At 53.9% G+C, this 16,635-nt stretch overlaps 1 protein-coding gene across 1 annotated transcript in view; it reads left to right on the forward strand.

Annotated features, from left to right (window-relative positions):
* The window catches only part of AGPAT3 (1-acylglycerol-3-phosphate O-acyltransferase 3), a 90,340-nt gene extending 74,632 nt beyond the window's left edge, over nucleotides 1-15,708 (forward strand). The window contains exons 4-10 of the mRNA XM_068547179.1: nucleotides 64-233; nucleotides 826-987; nucleotides 1,901-2,054; nucleotides 2,526-2,628; nucleotides 6,960-7,035; nucleotides 12,628-12,826; nucleotides 13,467-15,708. Coding sequence (XP_068403280.1) covers nucleotides 64-233; nucleotides 826-987; nucleotides 1,901-2,054; nucleotides 2,526-2,628; nucleotides 6,960-7,035; nucleotides 12,628-12,826; nucleotides 13,467-13,555 — 953 coding nt within the window. The 3' untranslated portion in view covers nucleotides 13,556-15,708. The remainder of the gene's footprint in view (nucleotides 1-63; nucleotides 234-825; nucleotides 988-1,900; nucleotides 2,055-2,525; nucleotides 2,629-6,959; nucleotides 7,036-12,627; nucleotides 12,827-13,466) is intronic.
* The last annotated feature ends 927 nt before the right edge of the window (nucleotides 15,709-16,635 follow it).

A 16,635-nucleotide genomic window follows, 5' to 3' on the forward strand; every position in this document is an offset into this window, starting at 1 on the left:
GGAGGGCCCGGCCGGAGTGCGGCGGTCTGCACCTCGCCGACGTCGCTGCCTGTGCGTCCGCAGAGCTGGTGATGCTTCTGGAGTGGTGGTCTTGCACGGAGTGCACCCTGTTCGCCGACCGGGCCACGGTGGGCCACTTCGGGAAGGAGCATGTGGTCATCATCCTCAACCACAACTTCGAAATCGACTTCCTCTGTGGGTGGACCATGTGTGAGCGCTTTGGCGTGCTGGGGGTGAGCGATGTGGGGTTCCTGGGAGGGAGTGGGGTGCGAGACGTGGGGGTCGCAGGAGGGTGGGGTAAGTGACGTGGGGTCCCAGGGAGGTGCTGGCATGGCTCCCTGGGGTCTGGCCTTCCCTCGGGGCTTAGCCCCTGGTCCCTCCAAGCTAGGAGTCCGAGCATGGCTGACCGCAGGGCACCTGGGACTGCAGGCTGCCCCCAGCTGCCCCAGGGCTTGCTCATGAGACCAGGTGTTACTGCGTTTTCTCTCAAATCCTTCCTCCCCCGGTTGGCTCAGCTGCCTCAGATGAGACAGGATGAGGGGGTCCCCTGCGGTGGAAGCGCAGTGCATGGTGGCCCTGGCATCTTCCTCGGGGAGCCCCGGGCCTGGCGGCCAGCGCAACCTCTACGTCCTTGGCTCCCCTCCTGCCCGCCTGCCTGCGATTTCCCCATCTGGCGGCGCCTGCACTCTGGGTCCATGCTTATGCAGGGCGTCACACTCAGAGGCAGGGTCTCCCGAGGACAGCCAGGCCTGGGGGTGGCCTGCGGGGACGTGCCCTCAGGGACCTTGTGGTCCTGATGCGCCCGCTTCTCTGCCCTCCCCCCAGAGTTCCAAAGTCCTGGCTAAAAGGGAGCTGCTTTATGTGCCCCTCATCGGCTGGACGTGGTACTTCCTGGAGATCGTGTTCTGCAAACGGAAATGGGAGGAAGACCGGGATGCCGTCATCAAAGGGCTGAGGCGCCTGGCCGGCTACCCCGAATATGTGTGGGTGAGTGAGGGGTGAAGCCACACGGACTGTGTTGTCTTGAGTCTCAGGGGCGCAGCCTGAGTTCTCAGTGGTGAGCCGGCAAGAGCCTCTGAGCACCAGGGAAGCTGTCTGAGGCGGGCCGGGGCCCCGCCCCTCTGAGCCTGCAGGCTTGGGAACCCCTCTTGGACCACCTGCTTCCACCTGCCCCAGGTGGGACCCGCCACGCCAGGGGCACCGCCGCCCCGCACACCCGGCCCCACTCAGAGGACAGCCTGCTCAGCTGAGCCGGGGCTCCCTGGAGACGTTAGCGGGCCGGCTGCCCAGCGCCCAGGCTGTTCTGCCGAGTCAGGACAAGCCCTCGTGAGCTATAGTTCTGTGGATCGACGTGGACTTCAGTTGCTAGAAGGTTTGCGCTGCACTTAAAACAGCCACCCTTCAAGGGCAGGGCAGGGCCCTGGGGTGGGGCTCTGGTGGTCCTTTCTGAGCCCCTGGATGGAGTTTGATGGACAGCCATCTGAAATGATCGGTATCGATCAGTTTGCATATCAGTTCCCGTCTCTGAGGGCAGTTCTTTGAGAACTGGCTACTTACTTATTTGGTGTTTGTAACTCATCAAGGCAAAGGGATAGAAGACTTTGTTTTCCACTTGCCATCGGAAGGCTGCTGCCTAGGGACACCTTGTCTCATTCTCTCCAGGAAGTGTCTTTCCATTCCCTGAGAATAGGTGCAGGGCTGTCGCTGTCTGTGAAGGAGTTGTGTGCGGAGTGTGATTGCAGCATCTCTGGTCATGCCCCGCACTGGTCGCTGGGGGGCGTCATTTCCACAAGACTTTGCCACCAGGCGGGGGGCACGTGCAGGGGCGATTAGGAGCCTGTGGGGCTCCAGTCCCGGTCGCCAGCACCACACTGACCTCCGTCCCCTGTCTGTGTCTTAGTTTCTCCTGTACTGCGAGGGCACGCGCTTCACGGAGAAGAAGCACCGGGTCAGCATGGAGGTGGCCGCCTCCAAGGGGCTGCCCGTCCTCAAGTACCACCTGCTGCCTCGGACCAAGGGCTTCACCACCGCGGTCCAGTGCCTCCGTGGGACAGGTAAGAGCCACCCGCCGGGACTGTCTCCAGCCCGGGCTCCGAGCAAAGCAAGACGTGAAATCAGTGATTTGCCAAAAACCAGATCAGTGAGTTCCGTGTAAAATACAGGATGCCAGTGGCATTAAAGGGAGAACTGGGTACTCGGATTTACATGTTGTAAGATTCTCGTATCATTTTTTGAGGTGATAAAATACTAGTTAATGGAAAACAACGAAAATGATAATAAAAAAGGTATATAACTGAAAACCTTATAAAGGAAAAAATATATATCCAATTAATCCAAAAGGAAGGCAAGATGAAAGGGACAAAGAACAGGATGGATAGGAAACGGTGGCTTTAAACACAAACGTGCCAGTAAGTACAGTAGATGTGAATCAACTAAATGCCCCAGCAATCCAGGTAAAGAGCCGCGGGGGGCCCTGCTGCGGGGTGTCAGCTGGCACCTGCCACCCTCTGCCCCTCTCCCTGCAGTCGCAGCTGTCTACGACGTCACACTGAACTTCCGAGGAAACAAGAACCCGTCTTTGCTGGGGATCCTCTACGGGAAGAAGTACGAGGCGGACATGTGTGTGAGGTGAGCGGGCAGGTGCCCACAAGGGCGGGGCCGGCAGGTGGGCGGGACTGGGGCCGGCTCCTCCCACCTCCTGGAGGTGGCCGGCATTCCACCCTCCAGGGCTGGCACACGGTGGGGACAGTACAGAGCAAAGGAGTGGGTGCGACTTACAGCAGGAATGTTCCAGAAGCTCCAAGGGAGGCGTGACCCCTCCCACTGGAGGGAGCAGAGGCTTTTTGGAGGAGGCTTCTGAGCTAAAACTTGGACAGCAAGTAGGACTTTCATAGGAGAAGGACAAGCTGTCCCCGTCTGAGTGGGACGCACACGTGTCCCCCTTTTCATGGTGTACAGCCACGCAGACCACCTGGGAGAGAAGGTGGGTCAGGGCCACGTGCTGGGCTTCGGGCTCCTGGCTGCCCGGTCTGAGCTGGGAGGTTCCACCCCGCCAGCCTCCACCCCATTGGCTCAGAGGCAGCCCCGCCCGCACTGGTTAACGCAGGGCAGCTCTGGATGGCCGCCGCGGGACCCCCGAGGATCCCCCAGAAGCGAAACTCAGCCCGAGGAGGGGCCCCATATGGCCCTTAAAATGTCCCCAGGTTATCAGAAACTATTCCCGTTGGTCTGTGCAGTGAGCATTTATTGCGTGTCTGCTGTATGCACAGTAAGGGGGTAGAGGGATCAGAGAGAAGGGAGCTTCTGAAAGGATTCACTGCTGCAGAGGCAGAAACGTGCTCGGCGGGGGCGGGGAAGCTCCCAGGGCCCATCCCAAGCCGTGCCCTGGGGCCGAGGATGCAGAAACGTGCTCGGCGGGCGGGCGGGGCTCCAGGCGCCACTCTGGGAGCAGAGGAAGGGAAATGACAAAGTGACCGTCTTTCTCTCCAGTTTGTTGGGCCATAATGGGAGAGGCCACCTGCACCCTGTCCTCCCACCTCCGCGGAAGCCCTTGCGGCTGGCTCCGCCCCCTCCCCGCCCCCCCACGGTGCCGACCTTTCACCCCCGGATAGAGACCCGCATCTCTCTGAGCTGATCAGTGCAGGGTCTCCATCCCGCGGAACCTTACGGCCTGACGCTGCACTGCTTATGGCGTGACTTTTTGCTGGCACTGGTGGCTTTGGCCCAGAGGGGCAGGGATTCTCAGGGTCAGAGGGGAACTGAATCCCTTTTGGGGTCCATCCCGAGTGACTCGTGGTCTTGGTGAAATGTCCAGACGTCCAGGGCCACTGGCAGAGCCTGAGGCGCCACTGGGAGAGCGGGCTCCGTGTCTGTAACACAAGATCAAGGTCAGGGACTAGGGCTGTGGCCGGAGGTCGCCGTGTCTCTCCACCACGCTCTGATGCTCCACGTTCCTCTGCCTCGTGAAGAGAAGATAATCCACCCAGAAGTCTTTTTACCTTAAAGCACAGCCTGGGGGCTGCTCTGTTCATTAAGCGGTGTTCTGACCTGATTGTAGCTCCAGGCCTAATTCCAGGCAGGCCCTCCAGGTCCGTGTGTTGTCTGGATGATCCTGTTTGAACTCGCCAGTCTCCTGTTTCACTCACATGTGCCCAGAAAGGCAGGACGTTCCTGTGTGTATAAACCACATAGCCCCGTCTCTGTGTCAGCCCCATGTCAGCCACTGACCATCACCGACTCGGTCAGTCTGACCCAAGGAGGCTCTGACCGGCCCTCTTCATGTTAGTCTTGAGAGCTTGAGCCAGGACAAGTTTAAAAAAAAATACCACTCAGTTCTCCTGCCCCAGTGTAGGAAGTTTCCAGGAATAATTTTGTGAAGATAAACCGGAAGCTGGGTGGCTTTTTCCCTCTGACGTTCACAGAGGACTAGCTCAAAGTCGCTGTAGGGTCTCTTATTCCATCCCAGGATCAAGGGAGAGCCCAGGACCCTTGCCCTTAGCTCTCTAGAACCCCTGGCCGGGGGCTGACCACTGGTGGCCAACAGGGAATGGGTGATCTTTCGGGGGCCCTGGATGGTCCCGGTCATCTTCACGGGAGCCCTCAGAGGCAGATCCTGCTCTGGTCCCTGGGTAGGAGGGCTCTGGCAGCCTTAGCCGCCCGAGATCAGAGCTGGTAGGTGGCAGAGCGGGGGGAGCCCGCCTGGTCCAGCTGCAGGCCGATGCTCACACCACCCTCCAGGCTATACCGCCCCTCCACGTGGGCACTCAGCTCCAGCTGGAGAGGAGTGGTGCTTTAATCTGCTCATTTTCCCCTTTGTTGCAGAAAATGTGAGGCTATATTTCACCCAATCATATCTTAATAAATGTATTCTTAGAATTTCTAAAAGTTTCAACTTATTGTTTTGTATTACCAAACGGGTGTCTTGAGTAAAAGCAATATCCCAGTGAGTCCAAAACATACCTGTAATCAAAGAAGACGAGGTTCCTGTGACCCAGTGGAGTTGTGCCTCATTTCCCCGGGGGCCTGAGACTGGGCATGGCCAGGGCCTTGGGGATGGTGGCTTGAGGCTCTCCTGTGTCCATGCTGGCAGTTGGGGCCAGCGTCCTCAAAGTGGAGTCAACTCCAGAGTTGTATTTATGTTTTATCTCATCATTTAAAATTCTTATTTTATATATTTTGTCCTGCATATAACAGACATACAGCAGAACCTGTATGTGGTAATGTGAAATCAGGGGAGAACAGTCACGTGAGTTTGACACTTTTGGCCGTCATCTCTCTGTGGACAGACCCCTTCCACCTTCCTTTCCTTCCTGAGACGGCACCTGTGGCAAACCCTTCAAGCGCTACTTCTCACCGTGTACTCCTGGAGGTCCCCAGCACCTTTCGGGTCCACAGAGTTAAACCGTTTTGTTTACTAGGAGGTTCCAAGTCTTCTTCTCTCCTCTGAGCCTACAGCGGAGTCTCCCAGAGGCTGCGTGACATGTGGCCCAGCATCGCTCGGATGTCTGGTTGCGTGTGTGCTTGTAAAACTGGGAAGTTTTACAAGATGGATGGTAAAGATGGATCGGTATAACTCACAAAAACCAAAGTTCTCAACTTTTAGAGACAAGAAGGTAGGGCTTTGGGCTTTTTGGTGGCGCAGTGGTTAAGAATCCGCCTGCCAATGCAGAGGACATGGGTTCGAGCCCTGGTCCAGGAAGATCCCACATGCCGCAGAGCAACTAAGCCCGTGTGCCACAACTACTGAGCCTGCGTTCTAGAGCCCGCGAGCCACAACTACTGAGCCCGTGTGCCACAACTACTGAGCCTGTGCTCTAGAGCCCGCGAGCCACAACTACTGAGTCCGTGCACCACAATTACTGAGGCTGTGCTCTAGAGCCCATGTGCCACAACTACTGAGCCCTGCGCCACAACTACTGAGCCTGCGCTCTAGAGCCCGCGTGCCACAACTACTGAAGCCCGCGTGCCTAGAGCCCGTGCTCCGCAACAAGAGAAGCCACTGCAATGAAAAGTACCACACCGAAGAGTAGCCCCCGCTCGCCGCAACTAGAGAAAGGCCGTGCGCAGCAACGAAGACCCAACGCAGCCAAAAATAAATAAAAATAAATTTATTAAAAAAACCAAAAAACCCCCAAAAGGTTGAGATCCCTAAAAACATGGAGATTTGCCTCTGGCCGTGGACTTTTCTCCTGGCTCTGCTCTCTGGCCCCTCTGAGGTGGGCAGCCAGCCCCCGGGATGACCGCGGTCCCTTGTTAAATTACCGTTGCTCACACGTGCGCTCAGCGGCCCCTCCTGGCGATCCCGGGGTACTACAGTTGTCGTAGAAAGCGGTCCCTGCCCTGCTTGTGTTACCGGGTAGACACCTCCCCTCCTGGGGCTGGTAATTCAGCTGGTGATAGGGCTTGTACAGAAGTCAGTGTCACAGCTGGTGATAGGGCTTGTACAGCAGTCAGTGTCATCATTGAAGCCAGCCGTTTGTTAATTGAGATTAAAGTTTCGAAATCTCTACTGCTTGTCATATTTGAAGCAAATGGATTTCATTTGTGAAACACAAACTCTTCTTTGCCTCATAAAAGACACTCTCAGCCATGGTCACTCCCAAAGAACAAACTATTAAGAAAGACCAAAACTGCTTAATGAACGGTCAGTTTTCCCAGTGGAGCTGGGGGCGCGATCTGCTCAGCTGACTGCTCCTGGGTGTTCCCGGGCAAGGCTTCTGCGCTCCCGGGCACGTGAAGCACCTCCCAGCCCCTCCCTGGTTCCCTGCAGTCCCACTGGGCATGGCGGAATGCCCGAGAAGTTACTTTGATGTGTGTGTGTTTTTAGAAATTGAGAGTCAGATTTGAATAGAAAAGGCAGGGCTGACAAGTAACCCTGATGCATAATGATTTGTTTTTCCCCTTTTCAGTTTGATGTCATCTGGTAATTCACTTTGCTTTCAATCTTCTTAATAAAACAGGAGATTTCCTCTGGAAGAGATCCCGCTGGATGAAAAGGAAGCGGCTCAGTGGCTTCATAAACTGTACCAGGAGAAGGTAAAGGCGCTCAGCTCTCCCCACACCCACCCTCCTCTCGGGGTCTCACGAAGAGGTTTCAGAGGGGCAGCTAACGGGGCAGGCAGGTAGCACACTGGCTTCCTCTGGAGACAGGAGTGCTGTGCCACTCTCAGATTCTTCTTTCCAATCCTCTTCTTCGTCTTTCATTTTTCCTAACTTTTGAGGAATTAACAAACTAGAGAAAAGTGTAATGGATATCATAATGCTTGTACAACCATTGGCAATAACATTTTATCACATTTGTTTCATTTTTCATGTAAAAGAAATTATAGACATATAATACGCATTATGTATGTGTGTATGTGTATATATATGATTTAATAAGTAAGGCACAATATAGATGATGTGACAGGCTTCTTATGATGACCCCACCCGGTCCCTCCTCCATCCCCCCAACATGCCTCACCCCCGGCTTTATACTGTGTGTGTAAAGTTTATTTTAAACACAAACAAACAGGACACGAGGTTATCATCTTCAGCAACAGGGGAGGCTTGGATAATCAGAAAATCCTTCTAGTATAAAACACATATCCTTTTAGATGCATTGACAAGTGCTGAAGAAAGTAAGGGAAATCTCTAGGGAGCAAAAGAGGAGGTGGGACTGAAATCCAGGTGGGAAGGCTGCGAGCTGAAGCTCGTGGAGTTTGCTGGTCCACCCAACCTGAAGTCTTGAGTTTTAATGCCTACCTGGAAGCAGAGAACAAAGATTTGACCTCACTTGGGGCTGGAAGTTGGAACTGAAGACCCTAATGAAGCTGGGACCCTCCGGGTGTTGTGCCCTCAAGTGGTTAAACTGGAAAATGTAACTGCCAGCATAGGAAGTGACTTTGAAGTTGCCTTTCCCCCTTGGTCTCTAAACGTCCCCCTGGTAATTCACAATCACAACACTGTCCTCAAACAGGTGTGGGGATTGAAGTTATACTAACAGCATAGTTCAAGAAGAACTAAGCCAAAATATCAGCATAAAAAGTGGTTCTAGGTGAATCTCTCTAGAGTCCCTGAGAAAAGCACATGTAAATCTAGAAGAACACAACTCCAAACCTAAGCTGCCCGAGATTTCTTCAGAAAAATTCTTCTGGAGATGCACTCAACCAAAATCCACGATGGGCAAGTACAACAGACAGACAGAAAAATTAAACCCTCCCGAAACTTCAGCTAATGGAACTACCAGGCAGAGACTCAAATCAGTGTGTTTGAAATGATTAAGCAAAAAAGAAGGGATTGAAAACAAAAGAACAAGACCTATTAAAAAATGAGACAGATTTGAGAAAAACCAAGTAAAATGTATAGGCATGAGAAATCTACTGACAGCAAAATCTTAGTTAACAGATTAGATAGCGGATTAGATACAGCTGAAGAGACAATTAGCAAGCTGGCAGGTTTTGAGGACATTACTCAGAATGCAGCACAGAGGAAGTGAAAATGTAAAAAGGAAGTTTAAAAGATCCAGAGGATAAACAGAGGTCCAGAATGTAACAATTAGAAAGTCCAGAGGAGAAGGTGGGAAGAACGGTGAAGAGCAGTTGTCAGAGATAACCGCAAAACTTCTAGAGTTGATGAACGTGGGTTTCATCAGCTTCAAGAAACCCAAGTCTGGAATAGGATAGATAAAAAGAATGTATATAATGTACATATACGTGTGTACACATATGCACACATATACATTATTACAAACATACACAAGATAGAGTAAACCCAGAGAGAGAACAAAGAAAATAAAAATAGCATAAATTATTTAAGCACAAAGCAAAGCTACAAAAGAGTGAATCTACTGCACCAAAAGCTTTTCTTTAAAAATATTAATAAAATAGAAAGCCTTGGGCAAGACTGACCAATTAAAAAAGAGTGCCGGCATTAAGGGGAATAAAAACGGTGACACAACCAAAGAGCAAGGAGTGAAAATAGTATGAGAGAAATATGACAGCTTGATGCTCCTACATTTGAAAACTTGGATGAAATGTGTGATTTCCAAGAACAACAAAACTCTCCAGAAGAAAAAGAAACCTAAATAAAACGGAATAGAGTGTGTGTGCATCACATGGTGGATGGGCAGAAAGACGGTGTATACACGAGCCTGCAAAAGAGAATGCATCTCTGGATCAGGGTCAAGTTTTAAAAGTTTGAAGGGACTTCCCTGGTGGTCCAGTGGTTCCAATGCAGGGGACGCAGGTCCGATCCCTGGTCGGGGAACTAAGATCCCACATACTGCGGGGCAACTAAGCCCGTGTGCTGCAACTACTGAGCCCACGGAGCTCTGGAGCACATGAGCCACAACTAGAGAGAAGCCTGCGCGCCGCAACGAAAGATCCCGCGTGTCACAGCTAAGACCCGACGCAGCCAAATAAATAAATAAATAAATATTTTTTAAAAAGTTTGAAACTCTTACAAAGAGTGACATTTGCAAGCAACAGTATTTGTTTAGCAGGAAATGAGAAATAGCCTGAAAGTGCATTATTAGGAAGTAGATACGTTATGTGTATTCATTTAACTGTGATTCAGTTAAAATGAATGAACTGCATATTAGCAATCTAAATGAATCTTGAGAAAGTAGGTGTTAAAAAAAAGCAGCTTGCAGTAGGCGTATAGTGTGATGCTATTCACAGAAAATCACAAAGCGCAGGCGCAGTACCGTGCATTATCGTAGAGGTACCCGAGCACAGGAGCGCAGGTGTAAGCCCTTCCTGGGGATGGAGACCACCAGCTGAAGTGTGATGACTCCTGGCGGGGATGGCACCACAGGCCTTGTCTTCATCTCTAAGGGTTACTTTCTAAAACAACCTGATGCAAATACAGCAAGTGACAGGTTTTGACATAACTGATTTATTTGGGTATTTTCTATTATTTGCTATGTTTTTCCGTAATATTGAAACATATACATTTTTTATCGCTTTTCATGTCACTTACACTGTAATTTGCATCAGGGACCACGCTGTGTGTCACGTTGTCCCATTTCTTCTGTTTTTAGTGACCATTGTTTGTTACATCTGCAACGTTGACATAGATTTAATTCACCCCTTTAGATGCTGTGCTCCACCATGCGTGTTTCCCATGTGATGACACCCCGTTTTGGCTAGTCGTCTTCCTACCTGTGAACAGTTATGAACTTTCTGCTGTTCCCTGTGCGGCAGGGCACGTGTGGGAGCGTTTCTGCCAGATGTTAACGCTGTGACTGGTGGTAGGAGGCTCTGGTCCCTTGGGAAATGTCTCTAAGTTGTGCTTCAAAGAGCCTGCCCGTTATGTCCCCAGCTGAGCCCGAGAAGCCCTTTCTCCCCGTCTTGTGAGTAGGGGGTCTGCACCGCCTTCGGCCCTATTGCCCCCTGCCAGGGAATACGCAGACCCTGAAGCAGCCAAACTGGGTGCTTTGGTCCTGCTGTAACACACGTGTTTCCGGAGACACTGACGCCTCTGGTCACTTACCAGTGAGCTCCGGTCGTAACGTGGAAACAGACCTCGCTGTCACCAAAGGGCCTTGAAGGTCATTCCAGACAGTTTCCCCATTTTGCAGATGTGGGAACTAAGGTCCTGAGAAGGAGGTGACTATCCTGTGGGTGAAACTGTCCCCAGGTCTCCCGGCCTCTGCCCCTCCGCCATGCTCCCCCATGCTTGCTGTGCTGACCAGGCGGGGTCGGTGAAGGAAAGGGGCCTGTAATGACAGAGGGCCTGGAGCCCCCGAGGGATGGGGCGAGGGAGGGACTGGAAAACGGTGAGGGAGGCTGGAGATGTTGATGGTTTAGGTGGTGTCAGTTTCTCTAGAGTTCCACAATAAGCACGTTCAACAGAGGTTAGAAAGAGGAAAGAGGAGATTGGTCAAGCAAGGCGTCAGGGTTAGGAGAAAGGACGTGATATTTGAGTGGCACGGGCAGCAGTGTGTGTGGCAGGTCCCTCCCCAGGAGAGCGGGTGCTCTTCCCCTTGTGTAACCCCACCTGCACCTGCGAGCAGGACACGGACAAGGGGGCTCTGCTCCTGGAGTTGAGTGAGTGCCTGGCTGGAGGTGGCCGGGCTGGCCTCTGGACCCTGCTCTGTGCGCTCCCGGAATGACGGGGTCCAGGAAGGGGGTATCAGGGGCATCTGGAGAAACGTCGGGAAGCAGGAGCAGGCCCGTCGGGGGGCGCGGGGTGCTGGTGGGAGGGGCGGCGACGGGGGAAGCCTTTGGGTGTGTGTGGAATTACTGACAGGTCAGGACGGGACAGAGGCTACCACGACTGCCTGGAGGCCCACCCCACAGGGAGGACGGCCAGGCGTGGGTGCCAATGGCAGGCAGTGGGTGAGATTGTACATGAGCATCTGCGTTAGGGTCACATGTGTTTTATTCAGGTGATCAAAAGGCCTGTCACAAACTTGGTGCAAATCTGTAACCACAGTGCACTCTCCTGCGGGGCTAGGTCCTGCCTTCTTGTCTCTGGGTGGCCTCCGGGCCCGGTTCACCTGAACCGTGAGCTCGCCGAGAGCCCCAGGGCGCCCCTGCTTCCCTCCCAACAGGTGCTCTGGGAGCAGGAGGCATGGCCTGTCTGCATAGGGGCAGGTGGTCAGAGCGGAGCTGGCCGAGCGAACCGGCTTGAAGACGTTCTGGAGCTGCACAGGGGAGGGCCTTCTGGGGGGGGGGGCTCGTGTGGTCGCCCGGAGGTGTACACACGGGCGTAAGGGTCGCAGCGGCTCCTGACCACACAGGACCTGTGGTGCCCGCCCCGTGCCCCGTCGATCAGCAGGGGCAGTTGGTGCCTGACCACAAGCTGGAAGAGGCCGCGAGGCTGGGCATTTGTTAATCCCCCTGCCCTGTTTTTATGTAATACACAACACAGCTGTAGAAAGCTAAATGCAGAAAATAAAATAGAACAACAATGAGGGCAGGTGAGATTTACTCCCCCGGGGAATTAAGATCGTGTGGGTGTGCGTCTTTCCAGACTCCGTCCTAGACAAATATATAGGCGTACATATTTTTACTGAAGTGGAATTACGTGGCACTTAACTTCTTTCAGAAAACAAACTATCGTGAGTGTATCTCCTTGTTAGCATGTGACGTGTCGTGGCTGCAGAGAAATCTCTGTCAGCCTCGCCGTTTCTCAGGCAGCTGGTGCTCGGTGTTGAGCGTGTGTCCCGTTTCCCTGTTGAGGATGTTCTGATGTCCTCACCCGGTCCTCTGTCCGCCCATCATTAGCCACCAGGACGCGGAGGAAGGAGAGGTTAAACAGCTTTCTGTGGGTGACACAGCCAGCGGGGGGTGCTGCCAGGCCGCCGGACCCCCAGCAGGTGGTGGCCGCCACCCTCGCCCTGGAGATGTCACAGGAGACGGCGAGGGGCCGGCCGACACCACAGTCCTGGGTGTTGAAGGTGCGTGTCGTGCACCAGGCACCGGCTGACAGTTTTCCTAGGAAAGTTGTCTTGTCCAAGGGTTTGCATTTTTCAAGCTTTTGGTACAAGCCACCGAGGTTCTCCACGAAGGTCATGCCAACTTCATCTCCCACCCGCAGCCTGCATGGTCCGTCCACTTTATTTATAGGTTGAGTCATTTTTCACTGTGGGGTTATAACAACAGCACATGAAGAGGCCACTTTTCTGGTTGACTGTTTCAGGATGCGCTGCAGGAGATGTATAACCAGAAAGGTGTGTTTCCGGGGGAGCAGTTCAAACCCGCCCGTCGGCCGTGGACACTCCTGAACTTCCTCTTCTGGGCCACACTTCTCCTGTCTCCTCTCTTCAGCTTTGTCTTAGGCGTCTTTGCCAGTGGATCTCCCCTCCTGATCCTGACGTTCCTGGGGTTTGTCGGGGCAGGTAATGAACAGGCATGATGGCGCGGCTTGAGGTTGGGAGTCTTCCATGTGCCGGCCGCGGCGCCCAGGCCTGGAGATGGTCGGTCACCTGGGAGCCGGGATGCAACCTGAGCCTTGCCGGCCTCAGAGAGCTGCTCTGGCCACTGAGCCACAGGGCCGTGAAGGCCACAGCCAGATTCCAGGGCCATCTGTCCAGAAAGCTGGCCGGCCATCCGCCCGCCTGGCATCTCGTTCTGAGAGCTGTGTGGGGAGGGCCTGGGCCACCGGTTTGCACTCGGGCAGTTAGGGGCGTGGGCTGGTGTGACGGGCTGAGGTTCCCAGGACGCTTTCGAGGCCCTGCAGCCCCGAGTGCACTGCTGGGCACCCCGTCTGTCGGGCACCTGGCTGGGCACCAGGGCCCTCAGCCCCAGCTGAGAACTGCCCCCCGCAGCGGGCGCACACTTCCCTGGGCTGGCGGAGGAGCAGAGCCGGCCGCCGCCCGGGACAGGCTGAGTGGCCAGGCGCAGGGAGGGGGCGGGGGAGGGGAGAAGGCCGGCCTGCCCCCCCCAGGGAAGTCTGAGGCCGAAGGTCCGCCTGCCCCCATGACGATTTTTCCAGCTTGCCAGCAATCAGTCTAACCTCACCTGTTTCCTATTTTAAAGCTTCCTTTGGAGTCCGCCGACTAATAGGAGTGACTGAAATAGAGAAAGGCTCCAGCTATGGAAACCAAGAATTTAAGAAAAAGGAATAATTAACGGCTGTGATTGAACACACATAAACCTGACGGTGGTATCCTATTAATTCAATTAAAAACAGAACAACACACACAGAGCGGGGGGTAGGAAAAAAAGACACTTAGAAACTATTTTTCTTATTAACTGGTGACTAATATTGACCAATAAAACTTGAACCGAGAGCAAAGCAGTCGGAAGGCCTGCAGATGGAGACAGACACCAGCCTGGCACCTGCGCGTCCGCTGCCGGCAGAGCGGCCCGGGGGACCCGCTCCCGGGACAACGGGTCTCACCCCTGCCATCCCTCTACAGCTCTGCCTGACAGAGGCAGCCTCTGGATACTTTCTCTTCTCACACTTAGATCCAGTTTTTGGTTTTTAATCTGTTATCTCGGGAGTTTCCCCCTGCCCCTCGCCTCCTCCCCTGTTCTCCCTGCAAACTCTCTTCCCCCGTCCCCCCGGGGACGGTGTGCCTGGGTCCCGGGGTCCCCAGAGCACCCGCTGGTCGCGACCTGCTGGCACCTCGATTCCAGGCGATGGGGGCGGGGCCCGGGGGCGTCCCCTCGGTGATAAGCACACTGGGCGGGGCTGGCGGCGGGACACGCCCCCTGGTCGTTTCCGGAGCGTCCTGGCGCTTCCCACCTAGGCCTGCCTGACACACCTTAAATCGGTTTTAAGGCGAGTGGAGCCCGAGAACGCGGTGAGATGTCGAGTCCTTCCCGAGCCTGGAGCTCGGCTCCTCTGTCCCACCCGGTCGCCCCGCCGGGAGCACGGGTGCAGGGCGGCCCCCTCCCCAGCCGGCCGGAGCCGGAGGCGCTGTGTGCCGGGGAGACCTCCGCCCGCAGCCCGCAGCCCGCAGGACTGTTGGACTTTTGAAAAGGCAGTGTCACCATCACCCTGTCTTCTAAAGGAGACTGTTAACACGGAGCTTTTAGAGATTTTATTTTCACAGTTGATCTGTTGATGGCTCTCAACTTCCTGATGGAAACTAGAGGTGGTGAGCCCTCCCTTCCTCCGCCACCCCCCGTCCGAGCAGATGCACTTGTCCTGGGGGAGGGTGACCGGAGTGCCCTGACCTCGTCCCCTCCAGCCTGCTGCCCTGGTGGGAGCCGTTTCTTCCTCAGAGGGAGATATTTCGTGCGCGCTTGGCCGCTGGCCTGGCCGGGCTGGAAGCCGCTGGGCTGCTGGGCAGAGATGGGGGGGGGGGTGGTACTGGGACGCCCTCCCGGCTCCCGCCGGAGCCCCGCACTCCGCCAGGCCATTCCACCGTCACCCTGCCTGCATCGGACTTTCGTCTTAAACGTTCAACTTGGTTTTTTTAAGTCACATTCCCCTCATCTTTTTTAGCAAGGGAAAGAAAAATAATGGGTGTTATCTCTGATAATACTGTAACCAGAGTTCAGAATAGAGGCAGGTTGAATTTTCTAGGGGAAAAAAATGGAAGAAAGAGGCATGGAAAACATTATAAACTAAACTGGAAAAATGCATTGGCCCTAAGTATGCATTCTGGGGAGACCTATGGAAACGGCATATACCCTTCATAATGACACTACTGAATTGTGCATGGTGACCTTGGTGAAGGGACCAAGGTCACAGGGAAGCGAATCACAGTTCTGGGCTTGCTCATGAGTGGTAGTGAATGCACACAAGTCCTCATGAAGTTGAAAGACAGCTTTGAAGTGCTTTCTCAGAAGAGAGCTTCCGTCTGCCACAAAGCACGTCCCCCGCTTCCCTTGGAGCCGGAACCGAGCAGGGGAGCGGCTGCCACTGCGGTGAGCGGCACCTTAGATCTTATTTTTCTTCACACGGTATGCTGCTCATCTGTCTCTCTGTGTCTGTGTCATTTGCTAATTCACTAATCCCTAAAAATCTTAAAGGAAAAAGTTGAAGGGTACTACTGTGAAGATATACTACCTGGAAAATGCAAATTTAGATCGTTTACCATTTAATTAATAGTTCTTGCTTCCCAGCTAAGTTCCCTCCCCTTGAAATTAATACACAATGTGTAAATTCTATACTGAGTCAGTGACCAGCTGTGAAGACTCCTAGATGAATGGAGATTGAGACCACGTGTAGGTTTTAAATCTCAGTGACTTCCTTCTGATTTAACAAAGATTAGCTTGTGCATTTGAATACCAAGCCCTCTGAGAGCAATAAAAACTACACCATGAATGTTTGGGTTTTTTTTTTTTTTTTGGAGGGGTGGATTTTGCTTTTCATCCACTTCAGAAGGGAAGGGGGAGGCTCCTTTCATTTTTTAAGTGAATAAATCCCAGAACAGTGTTTTTCTTATTTCTTTTCCTTTACCCCCTTTTGTTTCTGATGTTACCATTGTCCAAATTCAGGCTGAATGTTGGGACAGTCGTGCTTGTCATAGTCGGGGAGGGTGTGCTCTAGATTGAAGTCGTTGACAGCCTACACACTAGGCCCTGGGTTGGGCGGGGCAAGGAATTTCTGTGGTGTTTGCTGACCTCTCTGCAGGGGAGGGGTCTGCTGACCTCTCTGTAGGGGCAGCTCTGTGGCCTGGGGCAGTCTCCAGGGCCAGCCCCCCTCCCACTGGAGATGCACAAAGGGCGGGGCCCCAGGCCTTGGGCCCCTCCCACAAGTGCCCGATAGGCTGAGTTCTGAGCCAGGGGGCTGCTGGCCGGCGTGTTTCTCAGCTCAGGTCCTGGTGTCTTTCGTCACCTGCACACATATCCCGGTGCAGCCTGACAAGTAGAGTTTGGCTTCTGGGCCCTCCCCGTGTGTCCAGCAGTCCCCTCTGGGAAGTTCCAGGGGGCTTCTAGGGTGCCTGCGGCATTTCATGGTGACCTTGTGACAGCTACCAGCACCTGGGGACTCTCTGGCCCCTCTCGGGGTCTTTGTGACAGCACTGAGCAGAGATGGCCTCACTCCTGCAGGTGAGCAGACGCTGGGGAAAGGCTTACCTGGTCAGGGAGACCACTTACAAGAATTTTAACCCCAAAGAAAGAAGTGATGCCGGTCATCCGGTCTTTGGTGATGGCGCACGGGATGCATGGCCCTGTCTGTCCACAGCCCCTGCCTGAGAAGCACAGAGTCAGGCTGAAGAGCGGTCTCTATACAAACCACTCAGTAATG

This window comes from Eschrichtius robustus, chromosome 6 (genome assembly GCF_028021215.1).
Source record: "Eschrichtius robustus isolate mEscRob2 chromosome 6, mEscRob2.pri, whole genome shotgun sequence".
NCBI classification, from domain to species: Eukaryota; Metazoa; Chordata; class Mammalia; order Artiodactyla; family Eschrichtiidae; genus Eschrichtius; species Eschrichtius robustus.